Source organism: Sceloporus occidentalis, unplaced genomic scaffold (genome assembly GCF_023333645.1).
Source record: "Sceloporus occidentalis isolate IW3139 unplaced genomic scaffold, rSceOcc1.0.p SCAF_2, whole genome shotgun sequence".
Lineage (NCBI taxonomy): Eukaryota > Metazoa > Chordata > Lepidosauria > Squamata > Phrynosomatidae > Sceloporus > Sceloporus occidentalis.
Genome location: NW_028316982.1, coordinates 56044972 through 56065349, shown reverse-complemented (window position 1 = coordinate 56065349; position 20378 = coordinate 56044972). Strand labels below are relative to the sequence as shown.

Here is a 20378-nt window from a genome sequence, read left to right as displayed (position 1 = left end):
CTATGGAAATGTAAGATACTTGTTAGCATAAATGAAAGGGGCAAACAAAGATGGGATAGAAAGAGCAAGGAATGAAGAGAAGTGTTTTTGTGTGTAGATGTGCATGTGCACATACGGATATATATATGAAAAAACACAAAGAGGAAACATAGAGGTAGGTGGTACCCGGCAATCCCAAGCTGCTACGTGTCTCCTTATTCTTGTTGTTTTTATCCTTTTTAAACTTTGTGACCAGGCGAAATTTGCCACTTCGGCTACGTTTAGAATATTCCAGCATTTGGTTCTACAGAGGAAAAAATGATGGAAATAATAATATAAGTATTTCTCCACACACTTCAACCCCTACTACAATTATTTTTCATATGAAATGTTTCTGCATAAAGATTCTTGCAGAGATATGCAATATTGCCACCTCATTTATTAATTCATATTAATTCATCTGGCTACATATTAATTCATCTGTCACCTGGACTGGTCTAGGAACCTTTGAAAAGGAAGTGTACCAAACCAAATCCCTAAATAAGCCCACTAACAATATGAGAGTCAAAGCCCCAGAAGCCCTGCCTTCTTAATCTAATTATTTTACCTCTTCATCACTGGGTTCCATGAGTTGCCAGAGCCAAGGAATATCTGCTAGCTTCCTCATATGCAAGTCCGTTTCAGTCAAGGCTGCCAGGAGTTGTTCCTTCTGTGGAGGATCCAACTGCTGCATAAGAAATTAAAACAATGAGGCATACTGAAATGCTGCAAAAGCTGAATGGAGAACTGTCTCATTCTTTTGGGATTACCTTAAAACAAATAGCAAATAAGCAGCCTTTCCAGGTTTAGACAGTTATATAGTTAATATCAATGACAAAATTCAAAGGGTCTGTCCACAAAAGTAAAAAGCTTGTACATATCTCATCTAATTAAGGTGAAATATGATCACCCAAAAGCAGCCAGTATTTCAAATCTTTAAAGAAATTACTTAAGGTAGTCGCTTGAAAACTACTTAAAATGTAAAACTAACATGCACAAAACTGTACTGCATTGATGCCTTTATTTAACCAGCTACTTCTAAAACTGCTGCCAAATTATAAACAGATCCTGTCGTTAAAAAATTGTCCCTAGGCACTGTCAGTTGTTTCCTTCCTGGATTCATTCCCTTGTCAGGGTTTGTGCTTATCTTTCAATTGTGCAGAATTCCTGGAAATATATTATAAGAACAATGTGTGATAGCTAAAGACAAACAACAGACACTCTCAATGAACAAGGCATAAAGTGGTCTTTTCTAGTACAAAGTCCCATTTTGTGACAGACAGTATGGACAACAGTAACAGGAAGGAGCAAAGAGAGAGGGCTGATAGAAAAATTAGATTTGGTTAACACACAGTAATTATGATGAACAGGCAGTAACTCAATCGTGCGTACTAATGCACTATTAGTACAATACACTAATCGATCAGTACAGCTTAGATGGAATATTGGCTCAGCGTCTGAACAACATATCTCAAACTATATAAACATATTATGAGATGGTATTTGTCTACCAGCCTAAATATGTTCTCTGCTTTGATTATATTAGGCCACCTAGTAGTTAAATCAGTTTCAGTTTTTTAGTGATCCATGGACAACATGGTGTTGTTGAAAACTAGACAGTCATAACATGCTAAGCTGTCAAATGCTGTTAGCTCCTTTGGGCCTTGCTGTGGTAGAAAGGTAGGACATAAATAAAAATAAATAATTTCTATGTGTTCACACATATGTAGGGTTGCCATAAGTCAGGACCTCCGAACTGGGACAAATGTAGGACAAACGTAGGACAACATTTTCAAATGGAGGACACATTTTTTAAAAAATGGAGGACATGCAAAAATGATGTTTTTCTTTAAAAAAATTCATATAAATGCATGATTCTTAGGCATGATAAAAATGGAGGACATTTGGCATTATTCCTAGACAGATGGCAGAAATGTGCTTCCCTTTCTGGTCAAAACCAGAAGAGGAGGAAGAGTGGAAGAAGCAGAGGAGGAGGAAGAGGAGAAGAAGAAAAGGAGGAAGAAGAGGGAGTAGAGAGGAAGAAAAAGGGGAGGAAGAGGGGAAGGATGAGGTGGAAAAGAAGAGGAGGAGGAAGAAGAAGAAGGGGAAGAGGAGGAGGAGCAGAGGAGGAAGAAGAGGAGGAGGAGAGGAGACAGAAGAAGAGGAGGAGGAGAAAGAAGAGGAGCAAGCTGCAAGGCAGGGAAAAAAGGGTCTCCCTTCGAGGAGAGACCCTTCTCTCCCTGCCCTGAAGCCTGCCTGGCTGGCGGGGCAAGCCCCAAGGCAGGGAGAGAAGGGTGTTCCTTGGAGGAGAGACCCTTCTCTCCCTGCTCTGAAGCCTGCAGGCGCGCCTCCAGGGCGAGGGCTTGAATGCCGCCCAGGCCTCAGTAGGGGCCAGCGGCAGCGCGCGCGCCTGCCCCACTTCCTTCCCCGCGCGCGCGCTGCCGCTGGCCCCTACTGAGGCCTGGGCGGCATTCAAGCCCTCGCCCTGGAGGCGAGGAAGAGGAGGAAGGCGGAGCTGGAGGAGGAGGTGGGTTGGCGCCGCAACAGTCGCATTAGTGGCAGCGGCAATGGCCGGAGCGGACCCCCAAACAGGGGACCAGGCACGGGTGGGGGCCCAAACCGGACCGTGACCGGGAGGGGCCCCCCAAAAGCGTGCTGGTCACGGGGGGGGGGGGCGGGTTATGGCAACCCTACACATATGCACACACACTCCTACCAAATATCCAAGCAAACCACAGTTCCAAATCACTGCTGCTATTTCATCTGACAAAAGACTTATTATTCTAGAATATATTGGTATTTATTATTTTGCAGCTGTACCATACTAGCTGTACCATGGAAGATAAAACTATGAATATATGAATATGGTAAGAAGAGTTTACAAGTTTATAAAAATTACAGAAATACAAAATCAAAACACTAAATGATAAAAAATACAAACATAAAAACAATGGCAAATTTGAGTGTCCAATCATGAAGAGGAGAACAATGTCAGTAATATGGGCATGGAGCAGAAAATAAGAGATCCATATTTGTCTGCTTTATGTGCCTTACCAGAGCCATTTTCCCAGTCAAGAGCAGTTCGGTCTCATTGTGCAGGGCTTTCACGTTATTTACCATTTCTACAACAAGATTGCAATTCAGGCCCTGTGGAAAGACCATACACATAAAAAACAGAAAATGAACACTGATCTAATCCAGCAACCTGAGTAGCCAATCATTTTGGGAGAAACTAAGAAGGACAAGTTAATATAATACCTCTGTAGATTTGGATTTAGCATATACTTTGTCCATCGATTTAGAGCTGGCATTGACTGCATGAGCAAGTTCTTGTTCCAAGTCTTGGTATGACTGGGCTATTTCTCGTATGCTGTAGAAGGGGTGGAAAAACCACAGTAGAAGGGAGGATAAACCTTCTGGTTTTCATCTCATTCCAATGTCACGTTCTCCATGTGAACCCAGGAAAGGAGGAAAGTGATCTCACCTGTGAATCAAAGCTCCTGCTGCTCGACAAAAGTGATTAATGTGAATAGACTCTTCTTCAGATATAATCTCTGGATGCAATGAGAAAGAAGGAGGCCTTGCTAGTTCACACTTTTGTTTATCTTCCCAAGACTTTAGTGTGTTTTCAAATGCCTGAAAAAACCAACAATGGAAAAGTATTTCATTGTCCCATGCCACTGGTGACCATTTAGAAGCAGGGCTATTCATAGCATACAAAAAGGCCTGTCACTGCTGCCAAAATCCCAGAAATTTTGATGGTGTATGAGAACCAAATGGTGAGCATGCAGAGGTTGTGGGAATTATATGGGGAAATAAGGGGTACACTCCCAAAACACCATGCTTCCTAATGGAATTGTTGAGATTTTGGCCACGGTGGAAAAAATTACCATATATACTTGTGTGCAAGTTGAAAAATTTCTGTCAAAAAATTAACCCCAAACACCTGGGTTTATTAATAGAACAATGCAGTACCTCTGTCTCCTGCACTGTCACTTCTGACCTTTTGTAATGCCTGCTCAAAAAAATGGTGGCAGCTCTTTTGGGGCTTCCCTACTGCAGCAGGGAAGGGAAATGGGGTGGGCTCTCTTCAGGCTTTTTCAGCACAGACTAAGCTCCCAGAGTCCAAGTTTAGTCCTTGCCAGGATAGCCTGAAATAAACAATGTACCCCACAACCCTGGGCAGCTTCTTTTGGGGATTCCCCGGGACAATGGAGAGAGCAAATGGGGTGGGTGTGTTTCTTCCAGACTATTTTGGTATGGACTGAGGAGGTCCCAGGATCGAAAAGTTTGGTCCTTACCATGAGAGCTAGAAGGGAGCAATTCCCCCCCCCCCCCCCAATCCCTGGCAGTTTCTTTTGAGGCAGGTTGTTGGGCAGCAAAGAGGAGCTGGAGAAAGTTGTAAGTGAAGAAACAGTGTTGATAAGGAAGATTTGGGGAGTTCCTTGCCTGCCCTTGGTTGTCTGCAGCTGACCTACTTATCTTCTCAGAACAGGTGGAGAGAAGGAGGTAAAGGAGACAAACCACCCTAAATCTTCCTTGCTTCTGTTCCTGTTCCTTTGCTCACCATTTCCACTGGATGTCTTCTGCACCATGGCTGCATGAGAGACTGGTTTCTTGTCTTTTCCCTGCCCCTTCTGGTTCCTCTCTGCCACCAGATCACCTTGTCCACAGCAGAGAGGAACCAGAGAAGGCAGGCAAAAGATGAAAAACCAACTGCGATAGAGGGATACAGAGAAGGTAACAACTGAGGAGATGCCTGGGAAGGTAGGAAGGCCAGCTGAGGGTGAAAGGGAGTGAGCAGTCAGTTCCTGCATCACCAGGTGAAGTTTGCTCCATGTGGAAGCAGGGAGTGAAGAAACAATAGCTGTGAAAATAAAGATTTGGACGAGATCCTTGCCCACTCTTGATTGTCTGCAGTCCACCCACTTGTCTTAAGAAGGTGGAGAGGAGGAGGACAAAAAGACAAGCTGGCTGGCTGCAGTCAACCACTGGTGAAGAATTCATCAGGGAAGAGCCTACTATTTAAAAAAAGAAGCACTAATCCCTTCTGCTCTCCCTTTGGCAGGGACATAACAAAGAGCTGCCACTGCCATTTTCCTGCCCTGGCATTCAAAAAGACCAGAAGCAGCAAGAGAGAGTAGAGGGAGTTAGTTCTTCTTTTAGATTCTCTTGGGATGGACTAAACTCTTGCTTTTCAACATTCTACTCGGAGAAGGAGATGGTTCCTTTTTTGATTTGAGTTAATACTGTATCTTAATATTTTTTTTAAAAAAGGAATCGTCCCTTTTTATGAATGGAGTTCCAAAATACTTTTTTTGAATGCCTAGGTAGGAAAATGCCAGAAGTGGCAGCCAGGGGTAGCTGGCCTTGAGATGATACTAGAGCTTTTGAGTTCCAAAGTTTTAGCCTCAACCTATCAACAGGTAATATCAAAATCCATAATTCTGGCAACCAAACCTGCCCTCAGCATATAATTAATAATAATAATAATAATAATAATAATAATAATAATAATAATATGTTTTATTTATATACCGCTATTCCAAAGATCATAGCGGTGAACAGCAAGTAAGCTAATTTGCCCCCAACAGTCTGGGTACTCATTTTAGCGACCTCGGAAGGATGCAAGCCTGAGTCGAGCTTGGGCCCTTTTGCTGGTCTTGAACTCGCAACCTTGTGGTTTTGAGTGAATGGCTGCAGTACAGGCATTTAACCACTGCGCCAGCAGGGCTCATATGCATGAGGTCGACTTATTCACCATATACAGTAAGTATTGGAAACATCAATGTTAGCAGGACAGTGTATCAACCCACAATAGCAGGCCAATGTGGTTCACAATTTCAGGAAACTGCCCATACCTGCTTTTATGTATGTACAGACACAGACACACACAAAATACCATGTAAGGGTTCCTCTTACCCTGTCTCTGGTTAGTGTCTGTGCCCTATTTTTATGAACAATCCAAATATATCCTGGGGGTTGGATCCAAGCTTCTCCATCAACTTGCACAGGAACTCCCTCATCTCCCAGGATTGCAATCTTCACTGTCCGACACTATGGAAATTCACATACCAGATACATTCTAAATAACAAAATATGGTATACTTTTCATATATTACCTCTGACATTTCCTTATGCTGCACTGCAACAAATGGTTTTCTCAACATATTCCCTATAGCACAAATCAGAAACGGGGCAATCATTACAAATCGAAGTATGAACCTCTATTTTCTACTCAGACCAAAGCAATATTTAGAAACTAGCAGTGATCAATGCTGACTGCTATTGACCAATGTCCTGAAACTTTTATCAACTGCTGTACAGCTAACAGAAGCTATAAGCTTTATACAGTCGTCAATATCAATTCAATCCTTGCAAAGAAAACCGAATCATGCTTGAAATTGTCTATTGACAGTAAGCTGCCTAAGAAGGTTAAGTGAAGTACCTGGGCAATCCGGTGGTGCTGTAGGTTAATCACTCGTGAGACAGCCATTTGCATGCTGCCAAATACAGCTACTACTTCCAGAATCTTGTCATCAAAGGAAGGAGCTGTAAATGTCTAAAGAAACCAAGAACAACAACCTAATTTACTTTTGACTTTAGTTACAATGGATTCCTTTGTTTCTCAGTAATGAGACTGGATTTTCCCTCCTCGAAAAAGGTATGAACACAAATTTGGAATGAGAAACAAATGAGTTGGTTCCTGCCTACCTATGTCACCTGAGTGGTATAAGACTTTCCCTGCCCAAAGGTTTTCCACTATAAATTGCATTCCCCCTGAAGGTGCATCTCCCTCTTGTATGCTCATCCACTAATTGGTATGGCAGACATTTTTCAAATCCCACAAAGGAAAAAGAGGAAGAAATCTAGGGTAAAAAGTAAATGTTCCAAGTATCCATTGTTTCTCTTTCCTTGTTTCAAAATCCTGGTGATCAAAGTTGCTTTGAAAAAGAAACAGTTCCAGGATTATCTTACATCTAAGCACTCTTTTGGTTTCACAAAATCTACATGAATAATAAAGAAATAGACTCCAACCATCACTGTTGTACCTTCCTTAACTGGAGGACAGGATTGCAACTAATTTAGGAGTGAATCGAAGCATAGCACCATGACTCTCAAAACTTAAGCAACAAAACAAAGATCTTTACATGTACAAAATCAGGTAGGCATTGGATCAAATACTCTGCCCACTAATTTAGACAAGTATGGGTATTCTGGAGGACAGTACCTTATAAACAAAACAAATAGTTAAGGTTAACAAAACAATGAAAAGGGCAAAGGGACAACAGTTCTTTTCTCTCAGAATCTGTACGAACAGTCACAAGCGTTCACCAAGAACTTCAACTCTACCAAGGCAGCTAGTGTTTCAAAAACAAGGATTACCATACAAATAAGCAAAATGAAGTGTCACTAGCCAAGAGGAATCAAACATGCATCAAACAGTAACTCCTGAGCATCCTGCATCTCACTTTCCAAAGTGTGCACAGTATTCAAACATGTACAGTCAATGGGTATCTCTCACTCTAAAACAGGACAATTGTGTACTGATTTAACAAACTCCCTTTCTCAGGAAGTGGTAGCAGTCTTATGCCACTCAGAGGACATAGGTAGTTAAGCACTAAGTAGCCTACAGCCTACAGCTATTTTAGGTACAATTTCACCACACACAAGCAATGGGAGCACAGCTACCACTGTTGGCATATACCAAACACTCCACTCTCATTAGTACTGTTGGTGAAATATAACAGATCATTCCCTAAACAACATAAAACAGGACAAAACAGCTGGAGATATAATCTAAGTGAAACTCCATACACTAGAGAGTTACCCTCTTAGGAGAATATACTACTTCCTTCAGCAACTCAAATTCCAGATGTTGAACTCAGGGAGCATGGCCAATAGAATAGAAAAGTAGGAAAGATGGAATGGAAAACAACTAGACAGCAAATTTATATCTCAAACACATCCTTCCAAAACCTAAATAAGTTTCTGGCCATACAAACATGTCTGCTGAAGATGCTTTCATTATTCAATACTGTATTTACTGCCTATCACTTCTCTACTGGCAATCAGAATGCCATCCATTATTAACAGAGAAACAAGAGCAATGCAGACAACATTAGTATCCTACAGTGATAACATCTACAACTGCCAGTGCCCCAAAGAAAGCCATGACCAAAGTATCATGTGCAACAGTATCCAGCACAGGAAAGCAGTAATCGAGAAAGGTACACACTGTTATTTTCTCTGGGAGCCAGCTTTCATAATCACAGCAGCCTCCTTCAACAACTCAATCTCCAAATATCAACAACAACTGAACTTAAATGCTGTTAACTTGAAATGTCTTCTGGATGAGACACAGAATGAACACAATGTATCATAGACAAATGTCTGTTTTTTGTTCTTAAACCCATATCTAGAACAAACCAAGGTTAAGGAGAAGGGAAAAATATCATCCTGACATTCTGTGCTTTCTAATGTGATTACTGCCCAGGGTGGTAATGAATCAAGTAGGCTCACTGATAACAGGAGGCTGAGATTATTTAATCAGCATACTAACAGGTCATGCTCCCTATTAACCTAAATATGTGGGACTTGTAGAGCGCTAAATGTGTGGGACTTGACAGCTGCAATCTATTTAATTAGTATGTCCCTTCTCCCCTCCCTCTGGCTCAACTGTCCTAACTTTGATATCTGTCATAGTCTTCGTACCCGTCGTAGAAGAATATAACTCCCATCATTACCAATCAATATTAGAGTGGTAATCCAAACAAATCTAGATGGGCAATGCTGACCCACACTCATCCATATTAAGATAGTGGTGCAAAGTCCATATTCAGATAAGGATGCAAGGATGTCAAAGGCAGGGAAGATATGTCTTCTAGCAGACAGAAGGCAGGCAGTCGCTATCTGCCAGATATATCTGCCAGATGGCAATATCCCATTTTTTAATTTTGATATCTTGATTTAATTTCTATCTTAGTAATTATTCATGTACATAAAATATCTACTGCAGCAGTAGTTGCTCACTGAATTATTTTTGTTCTTAAGGCAACACTGCTGCATTAGCTAAAAAGAATTCAAGTATGGTGGGCCCTTGTTATCTGCTGGGGTATGGTTCCAGGGCCCCCATGGATACCAAAATCCATGGATGTTCAAGTTCCATTAAATACAACGGATAGTAAAATGGTGTCCCTTACATCAAATGGAAAAATCAAGATTTGCTTTTTGAAATTTATATATTTTTTGAACATTTTCAAGCTGTTGATGTTCAAAACCTCTCACCATCTCTTCCCACGGCTCCCATGTGCTGCAATGCTGTTTGCAGAGATCTCCTGTGCTCCCACCATGAAAGGGGGCAGCTTTGGAGGAGAGGGAGAGTCATTGGCAAAGCCAAGACCTTTCTCCAATCCTGGGAGCCCTTGCCATTTTAAGTCTTCTTCATGCTTCCAAGGCTGTAGTAAAGAAGCTGCAGAGCAACAGCAGACACCTCCCAATGGGTCTCCCTCTGAAGCCAGCTCCCTCTGTTGAGCTGGCAGACCCTGAGCTAGGGAAGCCTGGGTTAAGGATGGCCCTTCACCCATGCTCTCAGGGTCCTCTGCCATAGCCACCACCAAGGAAGGGGGGAAAGGCAGGAGAGAGGAGAAGGGCCAAGAAAATCTCAAACCACTTTCGAGGAAAGGAAAAACTTCGCTGGCTCGAAGAGAACATCCTGCTAGGAGCTTAGGCAGGAACAAGACTGAGGCTCAGGGGGGCTAGCTCCTCCCTATATAGGGGCTGGTCTTTTGTTTATTGTCCCTGCCTACAGGAGCAAATAGGAGGAGCTAAACCCAGATTACAGGAGGACAGGACCCTCTCTGCTGGGAAAAAACTGGATATACAAGATTCATCACAATATTCTATATACTCATTGGGTACTTGAAGCTTGGAGCTAAAGAGCAACAGTGCTTTTAAGACTTTTTTCTTTTCTATTCTCTTTTTAGAAACTCTAAACCGCCATCTTCAACTGGCAAATTTGAGAAATACTTACATCATCTTCTTTAGTGCCTCCCCAAAAGTTGGTGCCTCCAGCATAGCTAGGGATGTTGAGAACAGCAATTCCCTGAAGACTGGGTAAAGGGATTGGACGCCCATCACACTGCAAAATATACAGATGATTTCATAATGCATAAACAATCCACATGTTCAAAAACTCATTAGGTTAGCCTATTTTCAAAATGCGAGTGAAATGAAACAGCTGTCCAGTGTTTACTTATAGATTTTGCCATCTAACTTCACAAACTCCTTGATCACAAACATGATAGAAGAAGTACTATGTGAAAAGCTGTGCTGGGTTTTGACCAACCAGGATGGGGCATGCTGAGGACCTAGAGAGGTGTTCTCGAAGGTAAAAACAGAATGTTTTTGTTATTTGCTCTTTTTCCACATTCACGGGGCTCCTGTGCCCCTGAGTCAGCAAATGTGGAGGGACAAGTGTACTCACAATTACAGTGGAGAAGTTAGCCCCCCCAAAAGAAACCCTGTTTTTTAAAAAAACTTATTTTATATAAGGAACTTAAAACAAGAACAAAGATCCTTTTCTTAAAGAATAACAACACATATTTCAGTGTACAATAGATGGCTTTTCTCCAAGTGCAATCAGAAGAGGATTTATTTGGACAAACTACTGTAATACTTGTGCTAAGAAAATAGAAAACCTTCCTTTAAAAAGCACTGCATGAGTCTGGCCTTTTTGTGGTTTTAAAATAAGTTCTAGTCAACTGTTAAATAACCTAAAAGTGTACCATCCTATGTATGATGGTTTGATTCCAACCACGATTCCTGGTCTGACACACCAGATCTTGATTAAAATGAAAGGTGATCCTGACATATTCCCTTTTGTATCCATGTAGGAGGGAAAACAGGGATCACTAAAGCACATGCATGTAACTAAAATGATTTAGAATTAATTTAAATGCATTCACACTATGTTTCTCAAAAGATCTCTGTTTACAGGTATATGTCCCTCTTTTTCAATTGTGCACCACCTGTGAAATCTGTGTGTATATGCTTTGAAATACACACTTTTTAGTTTAATAAACTATAGATTATTAGACAGGAATGACTGACAGAATCACATGATCCCTCCGGTATTTCTTATTATTTGTGTCCTGATTTAATTAAACCACATTGTGATACATTTTATAGTGTATTACACCCTAAAATGGGGAACTGTGGCTTAATGTCAACTTCCAAACCCAAATCTTGAATCATAATTTGAAGTCAACTGAAGATTCTGACTAGTCAATTGACATTAAATTGCATCTGGATGTTATGACTGTGTGTGGTTTAATAAAAGAAGGCTGTGTCTCCCAAAAAACAGAGATGGATAAGTTAGAAGCATGCAATCTTATGACTTCTTTTTCAGCTAAATTCAGGATTGCACATCATGCTAACCCATAGTATAACATTATGAATGAGTTGGAAAGGTCATAAGCAAAGCAACAGGCTTACATACTTCTCTCTCCTCACTCTTTCTACTGAACATCTATTGAAATATATGACATATTTCTTACCATTTGACAATATAGGGGCCATGCTAGGATACATTACCTCTAGCAAAACTTTCTGTTCTAAGTTTTTGTAGGTTCTGTGTAGCAGCTCTTTTGTCCCAAGAACTCCATACCACATCATGTTTTTTGTACGACTTCTGGTAAGGAAAAGTGAAAGATCAAATTATCCCATGGATCACAAACCATACTGCAGTTGATATTATGGCATTCAGAACAATTTTTCAGGCTCAATCAGGCTATTAAAATATATCCCACAATCTCCCTGAGGCAAGAATTAATAAAGGTATTAAATTATTCGGTATGCTGGGATTTGTTCTTGGCCATGCACTAACACTTGGTTGTATCAAGATGATGACACACACGTAAGAAATGATATCTTTAGTAGATTTATGGCTGTTTCGTAGATTTTAAATTGTATGTGTCACAAGAAGCAACAGGTTTTTAAATGTTCTAAAACAGGAGTTTCAAATTATTAATTTACCTGCACTTTTCTGGGTGCTCATCACGCTTGTTGTTGAAGTCTAAAGAGATCTTTGCATCCAATCCAATTCCAAAATAGTTATTCATCACACATTTTTCTACATAATAATCACTGTAAAAGCATAAAAAAACCACACATAACATTTTGTTTTAGTGTGATAAAATATTTCAGTATCCCCTCTGCCATGCCCTTACCTGTAAATCTACCTGAAACACCTCCCTAATACATTCACTGTACATGCATGAGCTGTTATCCATGTACTAGAAATGAAGAATGTCAAGAAATGGTGTAATATTATGCCTCTCTTTTATATAAAGGAAAAGACTAAGAGACAAGAATAAGGTCAAAACAGAAACAAAATAAAAACAAGATAGGAAAGGAATCAATAAGAGGAGACAATAAACTAAAATAAGGTGAATGATGATAACTTATAGAACACTGAAAGAGGCACAAGACAAGACAGGCATGCTAATAGGAACTGCCATAATGTATCTGGAGAGAATGCAACTGCCCCAGCTCTATGACAATCACAGAATACCAATTTTTTAGCCATAAATCTATACTCAGGGATGGATAGATGCTGAAATTCTATTGTGATTCTTCTGATTGTTGTAATATCACTTTGAAAGAATTATGCTCAAGGTTTGTCAAGAACAAATCCTGCCAAACTTATCTTCTATCTTTTTTTGATCAAGTCAATCATTTAGTGCAGGGGTCGGAAACCTCCGGCCCGCGGGCCGGATGCAGCCCACAGGCGCCTTTCCGCCGGCCCCCGGTCCCTCCTGCTGCTGAAATCGCCGCCGATTTCGGCTGCTCCGGACGCCATTTTGTCCTTCAAAATGGCGGCGAAGTCTCGCGCGACCATAAAGGTTGCACAAGACTTCGCCACTATTTTGAAGGGCAAAATGGCAGCGCCCCATTAGGAGGCCCGCTGCGGCCTCCGGAGCCCTGAAACAGGGCTCCGGAGGCCGCAGCGGGCCTTCCAATGGGCACCGCCCACCTCCCTCCTGGCTCCGCCCACCTCCCTCCTGGCTCCGCCCTCCCTCCTCCCTCCTATAAATGGAGGGGCGGGAGGGAAGGAGGAGGAGGCAGAGAGAGAGGGGGAGGGAGGGAGAGGAGGAGAGAGAGAGAGAGAGAGGGTGGGAGGGAGAGGAGAGAGAGGGAGGGAGGGGAGAAGAGAGAGAAAAAGGGTGGGAGGGAGAGGAGAGAGGGAGGGAGGGAGGGGAGGAGAGAGAAAGGGTGGGAAGGAGAGGAGAGGGATGGAGGGGAGGAGAGAGAGAGAGAAAGGGTGGGAGGGAGAGGAGAGGGAGGGAGGGGAGGAGAGAGAGAGAGAGAGAATGGGAGGGTGGGAGTGAGAGGGAGGGAGGAAGGGAGAGAAAGAAAGTAGTTTGAGACAGTGGCATGCGTTTTTTGCTGTTTTGTGGCCTTGCCTAGTCGCTTCCATTCTTGCAAATATTGCTATTATTATTGTTGTTATCCTTTGGTATTCTCTTTGCAAAATCCCCCCACATGGACTTGCTTGCTCTTTTCTGGGTTGAGACAGTATGCATGCATTTTTCCTGTGTTATGGCATTGCCTAGTAGCTTCTTGCAAATATTATTATTATGCGGCTCCGCCCCCCGGAGGGTGGAAACTCCGCCCCTGACACATGGCTCCGCCCCTGGATAGTGGAAGCTCTGCCCTGGCATGCGGCTCCGCCCCAGAGGGTAGAAGCTCCACCCCCCATGTGTGGCTCCACCCCCCCGGCTTCGGCCCCCCAGTTGTCCGAGGGACAGCAACCCGGCCCCCGGCTCAAAAAGGTTGCCTACCCCTGATTTAGTGGATGGTGGCAATATTGTGGATGTCATTTATCTGGATTTCAGTAACACAGTTGATAAGAACCCGATAATGTTTTGATCAGCAAACTAATTAAATGTGGAATAGATGGGTACACTGTCAGATGGATCCATAGCCAGTTGGAAAATGGTGCTCAAAGATCATCATAAATGGCTGTGCTACAAAGTAGAAAGAGATTTTGAATGTAGTGCCTTTGGGTTCTATCTTATCGCAATTATTCTTTAACATTTTTATCAATGACTTAAATGACAGGATGGAGAGACCCTTATCAAATATGCAGAGGACACAAAACTGGGAGGTGTGGCTAACGCATTGGAAGATAGGAACATAATTCAAAAGGACATACATAAACTAGAAAAATGGGCAGAAATTTAAAAAAATTAAAAAATGAATTTCAGTAGAGACAAATACAAAACTCTACATTTAGGCCACAAAAACAAAATGCAGAGGTACAGGATTGGTGCGCTGCAGTACTACATGTGAAAAAGTTCTTGGCACTATTGTTGATCATAAACTGAACATGATCCAATAGTATGATGGTGTAGTAAAAAAAGCAAAGGCTACCTTAGCCTGCATTAATAGAAGTATAGTTTCCAAGTTGAAGGTAGTAATACTCCCACTATATTCTGCATTGTTCAATCCACACCTGGAGTACAGTGTTTAGTTCTGTGTGCCTCACTTTAAGAAGGATATATTTGTGCTGGAGCAGGTTCAGACATGGGCAACAAGGATGATACGTGGTATGGAGAACAAAACATATGAGGCGAGATGAGGGAGCTGGTTATGTTCAGGTTGGTGAAGAGAAGACTGAAGGGGTGACATGATTGCACTCTTTAAATAATAATAATAATAATAATAATAATAATAATAATAATAATAATAATAGGTTTTATTTATATACCGCCCAATCACTGGGAATCCGAGCGGTTTACAATAGAGGGGATAACAGACAGTTCCCTGCCCACAGGCTTACAATCTAAAAGACACGACACAAAAGGAGAAGGGAATGGTGAGGGGGGAGGGAATCAGGTCCAGCATTCTTCTCTCCCTCTGAGGCCTGGACCAAGGCAGATGGACCGGAGGGAGGGCTCTTCTTCTTCAGGCTAGCCCCTGATGGAACTGGGCCAGCCTACTCTCTCCCTCAGAGGCCGAAAGATGACAGTTAATAGCTCAAGGGCTGTCACAGAGAGGGAATACCTATTCTCTGCTGCCTTAAAGTGTAGGTCCAGTTTTGAAGTTACAGGATAGTAGATTTTAATTTAATTTTAGATAGTAAGCGTAGTCTGGCAATGGAACCAATTGCCTAAAGATGTGGTGCAGTCTCCTTCTTCAAAAAGAGGCTGTACAATTACCTGTTAGGGATGGTTTAGTGGGAGATTCTGCACTGATCAGAGGGTTGGACACAACTGCCCATCAGGCCCCTTCTAATCTCAATTGAGCAGCAATTGTCTATGGGGGGGGGGGGAGGGGGAGTTGGTTTTTCCCCCTGACCTTCCTTATGCTTCAAGATATATATTTTGCTTGCATTTAAAATGATTCTTCCATTGATTGGACAGTTACTAATGAGGAGGTCCTTTTCCTCTTTCTAATTGGGGTACTCACAGATTTTCTGGTTCAGAGTTAAATGGGTCTGCATTGATCAACAAGCGGCTGATAACAGAACCTCCAGGTAAAGAACCAGTTGGCCCAGCACGGATATCTGCAAACAGAATACAGAAGGTACAGGTAATAGTACAGAGTTCATAAAGTGTGACAGGACAGAGTATATTGCCAACTGGCAAAACAGGATCTATTTTACCTCCAAAACCAATAGGATGTCACTCCTGGAGCATGAACAATGATGCTGAACAATGAGGGAGAAACAGAACTTCAGGCCTATCAAAAATTCTAGCCTTAGTACTTAAATCCTACACAGATTCAGATTCAAGCACATGCAAAGTTTTCCTATTCCTTTTGTACATAATTCTGTAAAAAAGTCATCAAAATTTTTTGTGTATTTGGGGCAACAGAACTCTCTATAATATTTAGGGCCAAAGTAGACATGATGTTAAACATCCCTTTGCGCTGAACATACATTTTAAAACAGCTCATCCTATTGTGAGGATGGATAATTACCAGGATCACAGCAGATGGGGAGGTGTGGGGAGGAATTTAATCTTTTTCCTACTACTGTAATACTAATAACTTTATTTTCTCCAAATGCAAATAACAGTTTTGAAGGAATTATTTTTGTCACTTATCATAGCATATTTCAATAACATCCTTCCCAGAGTAGAACATGTATGTTACAAGCAAATTCTCATTTAACTTTATATCCAGTTACATTAGAAAGATGGAAGATACAAGTACAAGGTTCTTCTCTTGTACTGGGACGTATTTAGTCTCCCAACTCTAACAATATCAAGGATAGGACAGCCTCAGAACTGATTTGGAAATGTGACCAAGTACACATGGCCCAAAGAGAATATGTAAGCAGTAATTCTCTTCTGCGATTTAAAACATGTACATTATGAAATTAGGTCTCAATGTTATATCAAAACGGATATTTGATTTAAAAAGTGGTATCAAAAACTTGTTTGTTTTCTAATGTTTACTACACATGTATTAATATCAGGAAGACTAATTTTTGACTAGAAAAAAGTTAACTAAATTGATTTTGAACAAGAGCTGGGTTACTTAATCAATGAAACAGTTATTTAAAACTGACAAATGTAAGCAGAACCTAAAATGTCTGAGAAACCAACAGGACCAGGAATGAACTGAGTTCAGTCCAAAATGCACAGGCCAATAAGGTGGCTTCTGGCTGCTTTAGGCCGTGGCGTTTACATGACCCCCCCCCCCCCGAAAGTGGCCGGAACCTGCACCGAGGCTGTGCCAAGCCAGGAAAAGCCAGCTACAAAAGAAGCAAATTTAATCTGCTCCTGCCAGCAGCCTGTGTGGGACTGAGGCAGCAATCCGCTTTGGAAGTGGGCTGTATGGTCACCGCAGTCCAAGTATAATCGGGGCCAAAACAGCCAGAGGCTGCTCCTTCTGGGCTTTCAGCTTCAGCCTTTCATTCTTGATTCTGACTCACCTAAATTCTGAGGACACTGGTTTTGTTTTATTTAATTTCCCCTAGACAACAGATGTAATGTGAACTTTTATCTGTATCTGTTTTAATATTTATAAACTGGCTTGAATCCCAGGGCTGGGAAAACAGCAGAAAGAAATAATAAAACCCAAATATACTAATATGCCTGCTACATACAGTGTGATAAATACCTGAAGTATTGTTCTATCCTTTCCCAAAGTTTACTGTTCTAAAGAAGGAAACTGTGAGTGGTCATACTTTGCTTTCAGACACCTAGCTTTTATGGTTTTCCCTATTCAAGATCAATGAAGTGCTGCCTATGAATGGATTCATCTCCTATGTGGAAGGTCAGTTATTTGTATTAATTACAGAAATGATGCTATGACTCCAGCACAAGAGAATGCTATCCCTGGTTTGGTCAAGTGGAAAGAGTTGGATTGCACTCACTGGGATAGATGATCTTTGCATTTAGCATTGGTAGATTGTCCCGGTTTCCTGTCTGGGGAGGAAGAGAGGCAGAGCTTCCCACTGACAAACTTCCTTTATTTATTAATCTTTCACAAGGAGACTTGATCACTATAAAACACAATGTAAGCCACAGATATGTTACTAAAATGTAGTACGGGTCCCATATTGTGGAGAACATACTGTGAGTTACAAATAATCCCACAACAATATTTAAATTGCTTAATCTTCATTATGGAAGACTATTTATGAGCTTCCATATTGCAGTTTTTGACTAGTGTACAGATGTCCACAATAAAGAACTAGTAGCTCAAAATGCACATGGTATTGAAATCTCTGACAAATATTTGGAAGCAGCTACTGTTCCCCTGTATCACGATTTCTTGCTGCCAGAGCAACACTCTTCCGTTTTTTTCAATAAAAAATTATCTAGGAGAGAAGGAGTATCTATCAAAAACTAAATAAAGGCTGTTGATACCCAAAACTTCAGCTCTGCAACTTTTGCAGAGTGGTTGATCTACAATTACCTATTGTTTCTGCCTTCTGTAATTAAACAGCTTTTTTTGCTCTACAGGCACATGCCCCATTGTTTCTATCGGGGATTGCCTTCCTGTAAGCTCAAGTCCACAAAAGGCAAGCCCACATAAAAGGCGGGCCAACTATATGCTGTGAAGTCGGTAGTCTAAAAACTACTTTCACCAGTTCCTGAGCCTACGGTCACAACCACAACTATAAGCTGAATTTATAGCTGAGATTATCTAATGAAGAAGCAGCACAAAAACTGTGAAAGTTCACCTATGTCAGGGGTGAGCGGACCAGGGGGTCACATTCAGGTATGTGGGACCAGTTGGGGACAGCATTTTTTTTTTAAAAAAAAGAACTTTTTTTTAGTTAAGAAATTTTCTTAACAGGAAAAAAGAACAAATCCATTACATGAAGCAAGTAAACATAGGCAAAGGACATGAGTTGAGAAACACAGTCACATTTTTTCTGTTATGCTGATCAGAAATAAAACAAATATAAAGTTAATATCTAAATCTTATGATCAATTTCCAGTTTGCTTGATTATCAATGGATTGAGAACTGAGATGTATGGTATCTTTCCAAAAGTCAACTTTACAACATTGAGGCTTAGGTGTGCAATGTTTTGTTAATGTAATCAATAAAGAGTTGCCAGTCCTCATAAAACTTGTTATCTTTCATATGTCCATTACAGGCTTTTATATTATATGAAAGTTTTTCTAACAGCCAAGTGTCCCACCTTCTTTTCCACCGTTTATCAAGCTTAGGTTCTCCAGTTTTCCAAGACTGGGCTGTTTCTGATTGGGCAGCCATGAGAAAAAAAGGAGTAATTTTTTAATATTTACTGCTGTTTTTGAGGTAAATAGAGAGCAACCAAAGCACAGGACAGAAATGTATAGTTTGGGAGAGAACTGCCATCTTAAAAAAAAGATTTTTTTAAAAACAACTTATTAACTTTTCAGGAAGGAGTGATAGATGTGTTTGAATTTATGTCGAAAGGGGTTGAGCAAAGAAGGGATTCAAGCAAAATGAGGTGGAACAAGGGGTGGGAGCATTTGGAGGGACTGACAAGACTGCTGCCAGGGACTGAGCAACGATGTATAGCAGAGATATTAAGCAGGAACTACTAACTATATTAGTAGTTATATATACAGTTGGTCCATGTTAGTAGTACAGTCGGCCCTCGCTTTATGCGGGGGATCTGTTCCAGACCCCCCCCACACGTAAAGCAAAAAGCGTATATGCTCAAGCCCTATTGTTACTAAGCTGAAAGCCGCCTATAATGAGCCTGCGTATGGCGCGGGCTCACTGTACATTGGTGGTTGTTGTATGCCTTCAAGAAATTTCTGAAGGTGAACCTATGATGGGGTTTTCTTGGCAAGATTTGTTCAGAGGATGTTTTGTCATTGTCTTCTCCTGAGGCTGAGAGCATGTGACTTGTCCAAGGTCACCCAGTGGTTTCATGGCTGAGCTGGGGATTGAACCCTGATCTCCAGAGTCATAGTCCAAATCTTTATGCCAGCAAAATCATTGACATACTGTGGAACCAAGCTAGTAGCTTTGGCAAACCAGATAGAATAATAGCTGCACTTTTCATGTCATATCTCAGCTTCTACAATCTACATTCTTAACGGCTCATCTGGTGGTGGAAGGAACACAACTCCCTATCTCCATGCCACAGAGATCCACACATAAGTAGGCTCTAGCAAGATAGACAACATGTCTTTAAAAGACCTAAAATATCTAGGCTATACATAGTTTTACCTTTCCGATGGCTTCTCCCTTTTGGAAATCCATAATTGCCAGCATGTGAAGACTGTAAGGAAATTTTATTTTCGTTCCTTAGATCCTTCCCCTCTTCAGTGTTGGAGAGACCTAGGAGAAAGCTCTCCTGCTCTTGAGTTTGAGCGTTCTGCTCATCTACAGCTAAACAATAAAACAGTGACAGTATGAGACTTACATCTCCACTGGGAGAAAAGGGTAACTGATGAGCAACAACACAATTACGTTTTTGTCATAAATCAAATAGTTTCCCCAGATTCTGTAAATGGAAAAACATCAACCATTGTTCACTTCACATTGTTTAAGGAAGTGACAACAAGACAAGACTGAGAACTTGCATATTTCCGCAAGTATTATGCAGTTATATGAAGAGTAAAAAGAGACTATCTGCAACCTAGGTTATGATTAAAGTGTTTAATGATCTACTTCGTTTCAATGCCCAGTGGAACTTCCGGATTGTTATAATGACAGAAGTCTAAACACTCAGTTACTACCAGCCTAAAAACACTCTTTATAACATTTTTGGTGGCATGTTCATTCCTCTTGTAGTTTATGTTCACACTTGCATTCTTGTTTGAAAATAAAGTTAACGAACCTCAAAATTGTTTTAGTTACATCAGTTAATGTGAAAAAATACTACAAAAACTCT

The 20378-nt window shown here is 41.1% G+C and overlaps 1 protein-coding gene across 7 annotated transcripts in view; it reads right to left on the bottom strand.

Moving 5' to 3' along the window:
* The window catches only part of DGKD (diacylglycerol kinase delta), an 85683-nt gene that overhangs the window by 7934 nt on the left and 57371 nt on the right, over positions 1–20378 (bottom strand). For 6 of the 7 annotated variants that reach the window (XM_089509522.1, XM_089509524.1, XM_089509527.1 and 3 more), the window contains 13 exons: positions 19712–19873; positions 17408–17536; positions 15493–15589; positions 12055–12165; positions 11614–11710; positions 10052–10159; positions 6467–6580; positions 5941–6075; positions 3503–3654; positions 3277–3388; positions 3073–3165; positions 587–706; positions 166–283 (listed from right to left, as the gene is read on the bottom strand). In XM_089509522.1, the coding sequence (XP_089365648.1) occupies positions 166–283; positions 587–706; positions 3073–3165; positions 3277–3388; positions 3503–3654; positions 5941–6075; positions 6467–6580; positions 10052–10159; positions 11614–11710; positions 12055–12165; positions 15493–15589; positions 17408–17536; positions 19712–19873 (1548 nt within the window). The remainder of the gene's footprint in view (positions 1–165; positions 284–586; positions 707–3072; positions 3166–3276; positions 3389–3502; positions 3655–5940; positions 6076–6466; positions 6581–10051; positions 10160–11613; positions 11711–12054; positions 12166–15492; positions 15590–17407; positions 17537–19711; positions 19874–20378) is intronic. The other variant, XM_089509525.1, reaches the window with a different exon arrangement.